The 13376-nt window shown below is 46.1% G+C and overlaps 1 protein-coding gene across 2 annotated transcripts; it reads right to left on the bottom strand.

Annotated features, from left to right (window-relative positions):
• Positions 1-9872: 9872 nt before the first annotated feature.
• On the bottom strand, positions 9873-13262 carry LOC123444481 (exocyst complex component EXO70E2). Of its 2 annotated transcripts, none has more exons than XM_045121202.1 (2): positions 12831-13262; positions 9873-11854 (listed from the first exon to the last, which is right to left on the bottom strand). In XM_045121202.1, exon 2 carries the CDS (start codon positions 11812-11814, stop codon positions 10000-10002), a length of 1815 nt encoding a protein of 604 aa, XP_044977137.1. In that variant the 5' UTR covers positions 11815-11854; positions 12831-13262; the 3' UTR covers positions 9873-9999. The 2 variants fall into 2 exon arrangements, with proteins under 2 accessions (XP_044977137.1, XP_044977138.1); XM_045121203.1 differs by having other exon boundaries at positions 9873-11857; positions 12831-13211.
• Between the last annotated feature and the right edge of the window lie 114 nt (positions 13263-13376).

Here is a 13376-nt window from a genome sequence, read left to right as displayed (position 1 = left end):
TAGCAATAAACTGACACGATCATATGCTACGTTTACAGTTTGGGTCTTGTCCATCACATCATTCTCCTAATGATGTGATCCTGTTATCAAGTGACAACACTTGCCTATGGCTAGGAAACCTTGACCATCTTTGATCAATGAGCTAGTCAACTAGAGGCTCACTAGGGATAGTGTGTTGTCTATGTATCCACACATGTATTTGAGTTTCCAATCAATACAAATCTAGCATGGATAATAAACGATTATCATGAACAAGGAAATATAATAATAACCAATTTATTATTGCCTCTAGGGCATATTTCCAACAATGCCGAGCCCACTAAGTCCAATAACTCTGTTCTGTGACAACACTGGTGCCATTGCTCTAGCCAAGGAACCAAGGTTTCACAAGAAGACCAGACACATCAAACGACGCTTCAACCTCATCCGCGACTACGTCGAAGGAGAGGACGTAAATATTTTCAAAGTGCACATGGATCTAAATGTTGCAGATCCGCTGACTAAACCTCTTCCGCGAGCAAAGCATGATGAACACCAGAACTGCATGGGTGTTAGATTCATTCCAATGTAAATCGCGTAGCGATGTGAGACTAGATTATTGACTCTAGTGCAAGTGGGAGACTGTTGGAAATATGCCCTAGAGGCAATGACAAAATAGTTATTATTATATTTCCTGTTTCAAGATAATCGTTTATTATCCATGCTATAATTGTATTGAATGAAAACATAGATGCATGTGTGGATATATAGACAAAACAATGTCCCTAGTAAGCCTCTAGTTGACTAGCCTGTTGATCAAGGATGGTTAAGGTATTCTGACCATATGCAAGTGTTGTCACTTGATGTCTGGATCCCATCATTGGAAGAATGATGTGATGGACAAGACCCAAACTATAAACGTAGCATGTGATCGTGTCATTTTGTTGCTATTGCTTTCTGCATGTCAAGTATTCATTCCTATGACCATGAGATCATGTAACTCACTGACACCGGAGGAATACCTTGTGTGTATCAAACGTTGCAACGTTACTGGGTAACTATAAAGGTGCTCTACAGGTATCTCTGAAGGTGTCCGTTGAGTTAGCATGCATCAAGACTGGGATTTGTCACTCCATGTGACGGAGAGGTATCTCGGGGCCCACTCGGTAATACAACATCACATATAAGCCTTGCAAGCAACGTGGCTAATGTGTTATTCACGGGATCTTGTATTCTGGAAAGAGTAAAGAGACTTGCCGGTAACAAGATTGAAATAGGTATAGGGATACCGACGATCAAATCTCGGGCAAGTAACATACTGAAAGACAAAGGGAATGGTATACGGGATTATATGAATCCTTGGCACAGAGGTTCAACTGATAAGATCTTCGTAGAATATGTATGATCCAATATGGACATCCATGTCCCGTTGTTGGATATTGACCAGGGAGTGTCTCACGTCATGTCTGCATAGTTCTCGAACCCGCAGGGTCTGCACACTTAAGGTTCGGTGACGTTTCGGTATAGTTGAGTTATATGTGTTGGTGACCGAAGGTTTGTTTGGAGTCCCGGATGAGATCACAGAGGTCACGAGGGTTTTCGGAATGGTACGGAAATGAAGATTAATATATAGGATTGTTTCATTTGGCCTCCGGAAAGGTTTCGTGCATTACCCGCAGTGTACCGGGAGTGAAGAATGGGTTCCGAGTTCTTACCGGGAGGGGCCCACCCACTCGGGCGTGAACCCAATAGCCCATGGGTGGCACACCAGCCCTTAGTGGGCTGGTGTGGCCAACCCAAGTGGACTATTTTGTCCAAGGAAAGAAAATCAAGGAGAAAAAAAAGAGGGAGGTGGGAAGGAACGAAGGGACTCCTCCTTCCCCAAACCGAATTGGAGTTGGAGTTCCTCCTCTCCCACTTCGGCCGACGCCCTAGGGGCTCCCTTGAGCCCCAAGGCTAGCCCCTCCCCTCCTCCTATGTATACTAGAGGTTTTATGGGTTTTGAGACACAACTTTAGCCACGTGCAACCCTAAACCTCTACTTCGTAGTTCTTTTTCTAGATCGGTTTTCTGCGGAGCTCGGGTGGAGCCCTACAGGAATAGATCATCACCATCATCGGTGTGCCGTCACGCTACCGGAGAACTCATCTACTTCCCCATCTCTCTTGCTGGATCAAGAAGGCGGAGATCGTCATCGAGTTGTACGTGTGCTGAACGCGGAGGTGTCGTCCGTTCGGTGCTAGATCGGGACGGATTGTGGGACGACGGTGATTTGAATCATGAAGTTGTTCCACTACATCAACCGCGTTTCTTAATGCTTCCCGCTTAGCGATCTACAAGGGTATGTGGATTCGATCTACCTCTCGTAGATGAACATCACCATGATAGGTCTTCGTGTGCGTAGGAAATTTTTTGTTTCCCATGCAACGTTTGTTGGAAATATGCCCTAGAGGCAATGATAAATAGTTATTATTATATTTCCTGTCTAAAGATAATCGTTTACTATCCATGCTATAATTGTACTGAATGAAAACATAGATACATGTGTGGATACATAGACACAACAATGTCCCTAGCAAGCCTCTAGTTGGCTAGCCAGTTGATCAAGGATAGTCAAGGTTTTCTGGCTATGTGCAAAGTGTTGTTGCTTGATAACTGGATCACATAATTAGGAGAATCATGTGATGGACTAGGCCCAAACTATGAACGTAGCATATTGATCGTGTCGTTTTATTTCTAGAGTTTTCTGCATGTCAAGTATTTATTCCTATGACCATGAGATCATATAACTCACTGGCACCAGAGGAATGCCTTGTGTGTATCAAACGTCACAATGTAACTGGGTGACTATAAAGGGTCTCTACAGGTATCTCCGAAGGTGTTCGTTGAGTTAGTATGGATCAAGACTGGGATTTGTCACTCCGTGTGACGGAGAGGTATCTCGGGGCCCACTCGGTAATACAACATCACACATAAGCCTTGCAAGCAATGTGACTAAGTGTAAGTCACGATATCTTGTATTACAGAACGAGTAAAGAGACTTGCTGGTAACGAGATTGAAATAGGTATGCGGATACCGACGATCGAATCTCGGGCAAGTAACATACCGAAGGACAAAGGGAATGACATACGGGATTATATGAATCCTTGACACTGAGATTCAACCGATAAGATCTTCGGAGAATATGTAGGATCCAATATGAGCATCCAGGTCCCGCTATTGGATATTGACCGAGGAGTACCTCGGTGCATGTCTACATAGTTCTCGAACCCGCAGGGTCTGCACACTTAAGGTTCGGCAATGTTTTAGCATAGTTGAGTTATATGTGTGGTTACCGAATGTTGTTCGGAGTCCCGGATGATATCGCAGACGTCACGGGGGTTTTCGGAATGGTCTCGGGACGAAGATTGATATATAGGATGACTTCATTTGGTTACCGGAATGTTTTCGGGCATTACCGGGAATGTGCCGGGAGTGACGAATGGGTTCTGGAAGTTCACCGGGAGGGGGGCAACCCTCCCGGGGGAAGCCCAAAGGACTTATGGGTGGCGCACCAGCCCTTAGTGGGCTGGTGGGACAGCCCAATAAGGCCTATACGCCATAGAGAAAAAACCAAAGAAGAAAAGAAAAAAGAAAGACGGGAAGGAAGAGAAGGACTCCACTTTCCAATCCTAGTTGGACTAGGATTTGAGTAGGACTCCTCTTCTCCTCTTGGCCGGCGCACCTTGGGGACTTGGTCCTCAAGGAAAGTCTCCTCCCCCTCCCTCCTATATATAGTGGTGATTTAGGGCTGATTTGAGACAACTTTTTCCACGTGCAACTCGGATCTAGACACCATAGTTTTACTTCTAGATCGTATTTCTGCAAGCTCGGGCGGAGTCGTGCAGGAGTAGATCCTTCACCAACACCGGAGCACCGTCACGCTGCCGGAGAACTCATCTACTTCTCCGTATTGCTTGGTGGATCAAGAAGGCTAAGATCATCGTCGAGCTGTACGTGTGCTGAACGCGGAGGTGTCGTCCGTTTGACACTAGATCAGAGCGGATCGTGGGACGGATCGCGGGACGGTTCGTGGGACGGTTCGCGGGGCGGATCGAGGGATGTGAGGACGTTCCACTACATCAACCGCGTTTCTTAACGCTTCCTGTTGTGCGATCTACAAGGGTACGTAGATCCAAACCTCCTCTCGTAGATGGACATCACCATGATAGGTCTTCGTGCATGTAGGAAAATTTTTGTTTCCCATGCAACGTTCCCCAACACATCGCTCCAAACGGAGATTAGCATCCGCAAGGGTGTGAACTTAGGGATACATGGTCGTCTCCGCGTGCCTCGGTTATCTCTTACCCAAACCCTTTACTTATGCACTTTACTTTGTGATAGCCATATTGTTTCTTGTCATATACCTTGCTATCACTTAGTTGTTTATCTTGCTTGGCATAAGTTGTTGGTGCACATAGGTGAGCCTAGTTGTTTTAGGTTTTGTGCTTGACAAATTAAACTTTAGTTTTATTCCGCATTTGTTCAAGCCTAACCGTAATGATTTTAAAGCGCCTATTCACCCCCCCCCCTCTAGGCGACATCCACGTCCTTTCACCACCACTACCGCTATGTGTGTACGGTGCCAGTAGGTGGGCCCCGATTAGCAGAAGCGCCCGGACAGCGAAACGCACTACTGCTATGGCTCTTAGTAGTAGCGCTAGCGTGATACCAGCCCTACTGCTACACGTAGCAGCCACCTTTTCTCCCTCTCCCCCTCTCCCCTTTCCCCTCTCCTCTACCTCGCTCCCTTAGTTCTTCCTTCTCCTACCTCTCTTCTCTCCCCATTCATGCCCCCATCCACCATATCCTCCATTAGTGAGCTCAATTAATGCATGGCCTCTTTCTCACTTGAATTTATTTGTATCTCCAACTAGAAATACCATGCATCTTTGTCCTACTACTTTCGATCCCTAGCTATCGCTAAATAGCGGCACCGGCCATCGATCTATCGTACGTTTGCTCGATCGATCCCTCTCTCGGGACGAAAAGTGAGCAAAAAGTTGTGCTTTGCAAGAATTAATGGAAATATGTGTGTTTGCGCTATGATGGTGGGAATATGTGCGTGTGGCATAAGTTGTCGCCTATGTGTATTTGTTGGATCGTGCGTGACATGAGTTGCTTATGTTTCGCCGAAATGTTAGTTTATTTTCATTTCGGTGAATTTCGAGCAAACTCTATATGGCCTATTTTTAGGGAAGGTCGTGCATAAATTTTGTATGACTTTGATATATGCATGCATGGTTAAAATTCTTTTGCTTATTATACCGCGCAGGTAATCATGAAGGTCAGTGAAAGATGGTTGCGATCCGCGGTGGAGGACATGTATTTAAATTACTGGACTGGGGTTATATGTCTGTGTAGAAGATGCAAACTAATCTTCATCTTGGACCCCTTTGACAGTGGTAGTTTGAAGGCGCAACTTATCATGCATGGTTTCATGGATGGCTATACTCGATGGATAATTGAAGATGATGATGAGGGTGTCCACATGGCAGACAATAACGACATGGGGGTAGACAAAGAGATGCCCGACGATGATGGACCCAAAGAAGAGTTTGAGGGCACAGGACATGGCGGAGGAGAAGAGGCCGGACACGACGGAGAAGAGGCCGGACACGACGGAGAAGAGGCCAACACGGCGGAGAAGAGGCCAGACACGGTGGAGAAGAGGTCGGACACGACGTAGAAGAGGCGGATACGCCGCAGTCTTCGACGCGACTAAGTTCAGTCATGCAAGACCCTCATGTCCAAGACCTGCTTCGCAAGAGTACGACTAGTAGCATAGCCTCTTCAAGATAGGAGGCCAAGCTGGCACAATTGAAGGTAGACTTGAATACTCCATTGTATGACAGTTGTGATCCTCAGGTGACCCGCTTGAGTTTCACGCTCGAACTTCTAAAGACGAAGGCCAAAAACAAATGGACAGACACAAGCCTCGATGAGCATTGAAGTATCTGCATAATAAAGTTCTTCCCTCGGGGAACCCGTGTCCTACTAGTGCCGATGAGGCCAAGAAGATCATGTGCCCTCTTGATCTGACCCACATTAGACACCATGCATGCATCAACAATTGCATTATTTATCGGAAAGAGCACGCGGGAAAAACTAGCTGTCCGGTGTGCAATGCTTCTCGATGCAAGAATGTCGGGAAGAAATCTTCTCAGAAAGTTGTATGGTACTTACCGATCACTCCGCGCCTGCAACGTTATTTCGTAGATCCTAAGGAAGCAAAGCTCATGCGGTGGCATGCGGAGAGGGTGAAGCCCGACGGTGAAGATGATCCAAATCTAAGACACCTCGCGGATGCTAGCCAGTGGCGAGCATTCAACGCAGAATATAAATATTTCGTAGAAGATGCAAGGAATATCGTGCTTGGCATGAGTACCGATGGCATGAATACGTTTGGCAAGCAGAGCACCGACCATAGGACATGGCCCGTGTTTGTGTGGATGTACAACCTCCCTCTTGGTTGTGCATGAAGTCAAAGTACATACACATGAGCATGCTGATTCAAGGGCCAAAAAAAGGAGAAATTGTATTAATCTGGGGCTACTCAAAGAGTAGTTAGACACGTTATGGAAAACACCGGCCAAGACATGCGGCGCCAGCAAAGGCGAGTATTTCTACATGAGAGCCGCGCTGATAGCGACGGTGCATGACTTTCTCGGTTATGGATATGTCGCAAGCGAGGTGTGCCATGGATATTGTGGATCCACCCGGTGCACGGATGATACAACGTCTCGGCAGTTAACGTCAACAAAAGATGGTGGGTCTGGGAAAATTGTGTACATGGGGCATCGAAGATGGCTCGAGAAGGATGGCCCATGGAGAAACCATGGAGATCTATTCAATGGTGATGCTGAGCATCGAGGACCTCCACGTAAGAGGAGTGGCGCCGAAATTGATGAGCTGAACAGTGCCCTGCGTCGGGAAAGATGAAAAAGGCGTCGAAGCCAGTTCTGAAGGTATGGAAGACGAGGTCTATATTCTGGGACTTAGAGTACTGGCCCAACCTCGACATGCCTCATTGCCTTGATCAAATGCATATCACGAAGAATGTCCTTGAGATCTTCCTTGCAACAGTGATGAACATGCAGGATAAGACCAAGGATGGGCCGAAGGCATGAAGAGACTTGGAAGATTTGAAGATTAGGGTAGGTCTCCACATGCCGTCCCGTAAAAAGTCCGATGAGACGGAGACGGAGATGGAAGCGGGGGACAGGGGCAGAAAAGTCAACAAGAAGGAAGAGAATTATTGCCCCCTTCTTGCTTCACCTTAAGTCTGAAGGAGATCGATCAATTCTTCAAGTGGCTTACCGGAATCAAAGTTAGCTCCGATTACTGTGGGAAGATAACAGATTTCTAGACACCAAGAAGAAAAAGGTTCACCGGGATGAAATCCCATGACTGTCACGTGATGATGACGCAAATCCTTTCGGTTGCCCTTAGATGTATAATGGATGAGCACGTCCGTGAAACACTTACTAGTCTATGCAAAAAAATTGTTATCTCTCGAAACTCGATCAATGTGAAGCAACTCCGAATGTTATAGGAAGAGACCGTTATCATACTAAATGAGCTTGAGATTTACTTCTCGTCCGCGTTCTTTGATGTCATGGTGCATCTGTGTGTCCACATTGTGGACGACATCATCGACCTCGGGCCGTCATTCCTTCACAACATGATGTCGTTTGAGAGGATGAATGGGGTCATCAAAGGATTCGTTCATAACATGTCTCATCCGGATGGAATCATCGTGCAGGGCTATCTGACCCAAGAGTGCATCTCCTTCTGCGAGAATTATGTAAGCGACGAAAACCCTGTTGTTGGTTTGCCCGTCAAGGAGCACCTTGGGATACTCGGAGGAGGTCACACGAACGGCTGGAGGGAATTGCATGTGGACCACTCAGGTCGACGCAACGACTTGGACATAGCAAACTTAGTAGTGCTACAACACCTAGACGTAGGAGATCCTTTCATGGAACTGCACAAAGGAACCATCATGAATAAGTATCGTGTCCAGGGGCTATACAAGACGGACACCGAAGTTACTACAGAGCATAACTCCACTTTCTTGCGTTGGTTCAAAGAGCATGTTCTTGCTAATCCCTCAGAAGAGGGCATTGCTGACGGACTGCTCATACATGCCTTAGCACATAGCCCTGCGGCCAACCTCGTGACCTATCAGGCATATGATATCAACGGATACATGTTTTACATGGAGGCCAAAGACATAAATAGTGATTACCAGAACTCAGGGGTGACGATGCAATGCATGAAAGGCGACAACGGCGCAACTGAAAGATTCTACGGAAGGGTCGAAGAGATTTGGGAGCTTGACTACGCTGGATTGCATAGTGCGACGATGTTTCGTGTCAGATGGGCTAAGACAGTCGAAAGAGAGAACCGGTACTTCACTACCATGTCTATACCCGACGCGAAGAGCGCAGCTACCGTGAAAGTCATCGCCAAAACTAAGCCCTGGGTACATGGTAAGCACGTGACACAATGCTTCTTCATTACCGACCTCAGCAATCCGAGCCGTGTTGTCGTGAGGAGAGGCAAAAGGAGCATAGTCGGAGTGGACGGAGTCGCTAACGAGGAAGACTAAGTTTAAGGGGTCTGTTCCGCCGCAGCTCGAGCCGACCCGTAAAAGAGCATCTTCTGCGAATATCCTTTTTTACATGTTCATTTTGCGGGGTCTGACTCTGCCCTCGCCTGCGTCGGCCCGTAAAGTCATTTTTCCGCAAAATGTAAACGCGTTTTACGGGTCGGAGCATCTCTAGCAGATCCCGTAAACTGGTCAAGCCCGTAAAAACACGAGGTGTTCACAGTTTCGGTCGGAAAAACGATGCGGAGCAAACCCCGTAAAACTTGTTCGACTCGTAAACTTTTTAAGGGGCACGGTAAATCCATCCGCGAAAACCTTATATGTGCAGTTTTCGAGGCAATATACATTTCAACCCGTAAACTGGTCAAACCTCGTCGGTGCAAACGCGTCGCCGCGGAACTGGCCGGAATCTACTTGGAACTCGTTGGAATTCGCCGCCCCATGTCGGAAGAAGCCGCCGCACGCCAAAATTTGTCGCCGCCGGTCCAAATTACGGCCAGCTCGACTCCCACTGCCGAGACGAGGCCGTCCACGGACAGGATGGAGCAGGCCACCGGCGGCCTGAATCAGAAGAAGTATTTTAGTTTTATATATCTAGAATGAATATATATAATTTTATATCTAGATGTATTTTAGTTTTATCTCCACCACCGGCGGCCACAGGCAAACCTTGTCGTAAGAATATATCTAGATGTATTTTAGTTATATATATATATATATTATTTTTTTTCATTAATACAACAAATAATTCCGAACGGAAGAAGTATTTAAGAACGGACCGAGTACATCTAAGCATCATATGTACTCCCTCTATAAAGAAATATAAGATCGTTTAGATCACTAAAGTAGTGATCTAAATTCTCTTAGTCTTATACTCCCTCTGTTCCAAAATAACTGTCTCAACTTTGTACATCTAAGCATCATATTTCCAAAATAACTGTCTCAACTTTGTACATCTAAGCATCATATGTACTCCCTCTGTAAAGAAATATAAGATCGTTTAGATCACTAAAGTAGTGATCTAAATTCGTCTTATACCCCCTCTGTTCCAAAAATAACTGTCTCAACTTTATACTAGATCTAGTACAAAATTGTACTAAGCTTAAGAAACTTATTTTGGAACGGAGGGAGTACTTCTTTACAGAGAGAGTACTTCGGTTAGATATATATAGTACATGAAGCACTTTAAGCACCATGGCTGCCATGAATGAGCTGATACACTTCCGCAAACACAAGGCATCCAAAAATATATGCTTTTGAGGATGGACATCAATACAACAAAATAAGCAATAAAATTCTTTTAATTGGTACAAAGCAAAATTACAACCATCGTGTTATCCCTTGAAAAAGAACTTTGCTTTAAGCTTCAAACTCGGCCAGAATGCTGCAATGACTTCTGAGTTCCTTCAAACAGATCCAGCAAAAGTTCCTCCAGATCTTCAGGCCTGTACTTTATGTAGCGATCTCTCTGCTTGCTTCCATCAAGGAAGGAGGAGTATCTTCCCACAAATGTCCTGTAAGCCTGTATAACTTTCAGTGATATGGAAATCCTGACATCTTCGCGGAGTTGGTCGTCTGGGACAGACCATGCCGTCTGAACTCGATAAACATCTTCAAAGGACAGGTTGAAGTTTTTGAATTTCTCCCTGATGATTTTACGAGAAGTGGCATCTCCAGCAGCACATAAGCCATCATCACTCAGGTAAGAAAGGACCTGACTCCACGACGCCCTCTCGTAGTTTGTGGCCTGATGCTGAAACATTCGGTTGTGCAACCGGATCCAGTCGTCGCCAAGAAAGCTTTTGAGGTCTGAGTTCTTCACTTTCTGGACCATGTAGCAGATGTTGTTCATCATAAAGATGTTCCGCAATCGACCATCCCTGTACAATCTAGACCCGGCTTCAAGATTTGCTTCTAAAACTGCAGCAACGGACTGCAGATGCAGTGCTGTAGCCGTGAAATGAGTGCATGAGTGTGGCACAGACTGAGTGTCAGCAGAGAAATGCTCTGCATCCTTGAGTAGTGAATCAAGGGTTTTGCTGTAAACAGTGACAGCCTTTATATAGTTCATGACATACTTGGTGAGGGGGTGCACTGCACCAGTAGGCACCGCACTAGATGACGTGTAGGATTGGATAGCATACTTGAATTCCGCAAATGTTTTGCTCGCCGATTCTCCCAGCTGGAGTAGGACCTCGTGATACTCAGCTAGAACCATATCATTGCCCCCTGCTTGGAACAAGAACTCTGCTTCAGGGAGGAGATCATCCAGGACCTCATACATATCAAGAATCCGGAAAAGCTTTTCTGGCTTACAAGGTCCAATTGCTACAGACTCATAGAAGCTCAGAAGCTGCATAACAGAGCTAAATGAAATCTCATAGAAGCACAAGTCTACGGCTGTTCCTGAAAGGTCACCAAAGACAAGACTGCTAAGGCGCCTCTCGCTCGCAAGGTAGACTCGGACAAAAGCCTTCATTGCCCGATTCCACCGCTTTATCGATGCGCTCAGTTTGTTCCATTTAGTGCTCATAAGTTCTTCCATGCTGTGCTTGTCGATGTGAAGAGACCCAATGAACTCATCTATTGCACCCTGCCGTGCAGTGATATAAGCCTGGCAACACTCGTTGTTGTAGTCACTCAGGAACATGAAGTTGGCGATGGACTTGACAGCAGAGAGTGCACCAGGTTGGATCAAATCAGCCACAAAATATTCAGATCCTCCGCTGCTACCGGTTTGTGTTGACTTGCCTTCACTTTGTTCCTCACTGAATGAGCTGCTTGAAAATTCATCCGTGCTGCCATCCTCTGTAGAACGGAAGGAGAGAAGCTCCTGTTCTAACGGCTGTTTGTAGTACGTAAGAAGGTAAACAAACTCCTCTTCGAGCCTCGCCATCGCCAATTCAAAAAGGTCGTCAGCATATACGGTGAGTTCCTTGTGCTCTTTGGCTTCTCCACCAGGATCCAAATTACCCAACTTCTCAGACAGCTGCCGTAATTTGTACAGCACTTCTAAGTACTCAAATGAGTTCTGTGGATCATGAACATGCAGGGAGTTGTGAAAATCCAAACTAAGGATCTTCTTTCGCAATGCCTGGAGCGCAAGCTTAATATCACATAGCCCTACTTCTTCTCCCAGCTGGATGTTTGAATATTGCTTATCTAACTCAGGAGCCATCATTTTGTAGATTTAATATTCGGTGTCTTCCTGTTTCCTTTCCCTGCTTCACATGTTTATAACAATGATCAGGTCCAACTCCAAATTTGGAAAAGCTTCAGATGAATAACACTCAAGGTAGTGAGGGTCGTATCATGAGAAGTATCCCAAGACATGGACAGTGCAAAGGTACAAAAAGTAGACACCGGGAGCTAAATGAGCGAAAAATATTCATTTGAGCACCTCGAGAGACTGATATACAGGGATGTGAACACACAATTACTAGCAATGGTAGCAAGAGAACATGGCAGCCCTACGGTTAAGGGTGATATTATCCTCTTTTGCCCCTAGTTTATTGTTAACCACGTAAATCTCTTTATTTACTCATATTTCAATAAGTTGAAAACATGAATGCATATTTCCTAGGTTGGATTTGATTAGGCTGCCCCAGAGGCACATAGCAGGAGCACCACTTGTCACTTCTTGCTCCCAAAACATAGAACGACTTATTAACTTTGAGCTATAAATAATATTCATTAGGTAAATTTGGTCCACATAAACCCAAAAAATCAGATGATTCATCTGTACTTTTAGAACACCCGTTTGCTAGCAGCTCTCCGTCAGAAGTTAAGGATACTGCCGATTGGGTCACAGTCACTTTCAAAAAAAAAAAAAAAAAAAAACGCCAACAAACTATAGCTAGATTACTATGCTACTTAGGAGTACTACATGAGCTCATCCATATTTACCACTTTAAAAGGATTAGGCCAAAGTTGTTGTACTAGTTACCACTTTCTGTGAAGATCTTCCCTACTGGAAGAGGAAAATCCAATACCAAGGCGAAGCACACAGATGGTCCGTCTAAAACTCTCAAAACAACCAGTTCAGATGCCCACCGCTACCATACAAAACAAGCCCAAGTTCTACACCGGAGAAAAGTTAAGGAAGCAGATGCTGCTCTCCCAAAACAAAAAGAAAAAAAGGCCCTGCTTACGCTAACCCCTTAACAGAGCAAGAGAAGGGTGGTATGAGGAACTCACCGCAGCACTGGCGAGCTGCTGCTGCTTCGCTTTCCCCGCCCCGGCGGCCGTACTGGAGCCCGCCGGCGCAACCCAAGATTGATTGCAGAATAAGTCGAGAGAGAGAGAGAGAGAGAGAGCAGAGAGATAGAGAGAGAGAGAGAGCGGAGAAGAGGAGAGAAGAGGGAGAGGGAGACGGGATTGGAGTGGGCAGGGGAGGGGGAGGAAGGTCAGGTGTGGGAAGGCAAGTCAAGTCAACCCGAGGGTGGCGACGGCGACGGCGACGGCGATGGGAGCGAGACGGACCGCGGAATGGTCCGTGGAATGGAATTTTGGAACGGATGCCGTGACGCCGGGGTCTCTCTCTCCAATCTCCATCTGTTCCTTCACTCTTTCCCGTTCCGTTCTGAGGGGAGAAGAACACACACACACATAGTACTAGGCTCCGGTTTTCTTTTGCCCTGTGGAAAGGAAAAGGAAAACGGAGCAAGAAGGGCGAGCTTTCGCACTGGACCGACCGGCTGCCGCTGACCGCCTGGCCGTGACCTCACATGGACGAATCATCCT

Source organism: Hordeum vulgare, chromosome 3H (assembly GCF_904849725.1).
Source record: "Hordeum vulgare subsp. vulgare chromosome 3H, MorexV3_pseudomolecules_assembly, whole genome shotgun sequence".
NCBI classification, from domain to species: Eukaryota; Viridiplantae; Streptophyta; class Magnoliopsida; order Poales; family Poaceae; genus Hordeum; species Hordeum vulgare.
The sequence above is the reverse complement of the archived record's forward strand: the minus strand, read 5'-3'. Positions and strand labels throughout refer to the sequence as shown.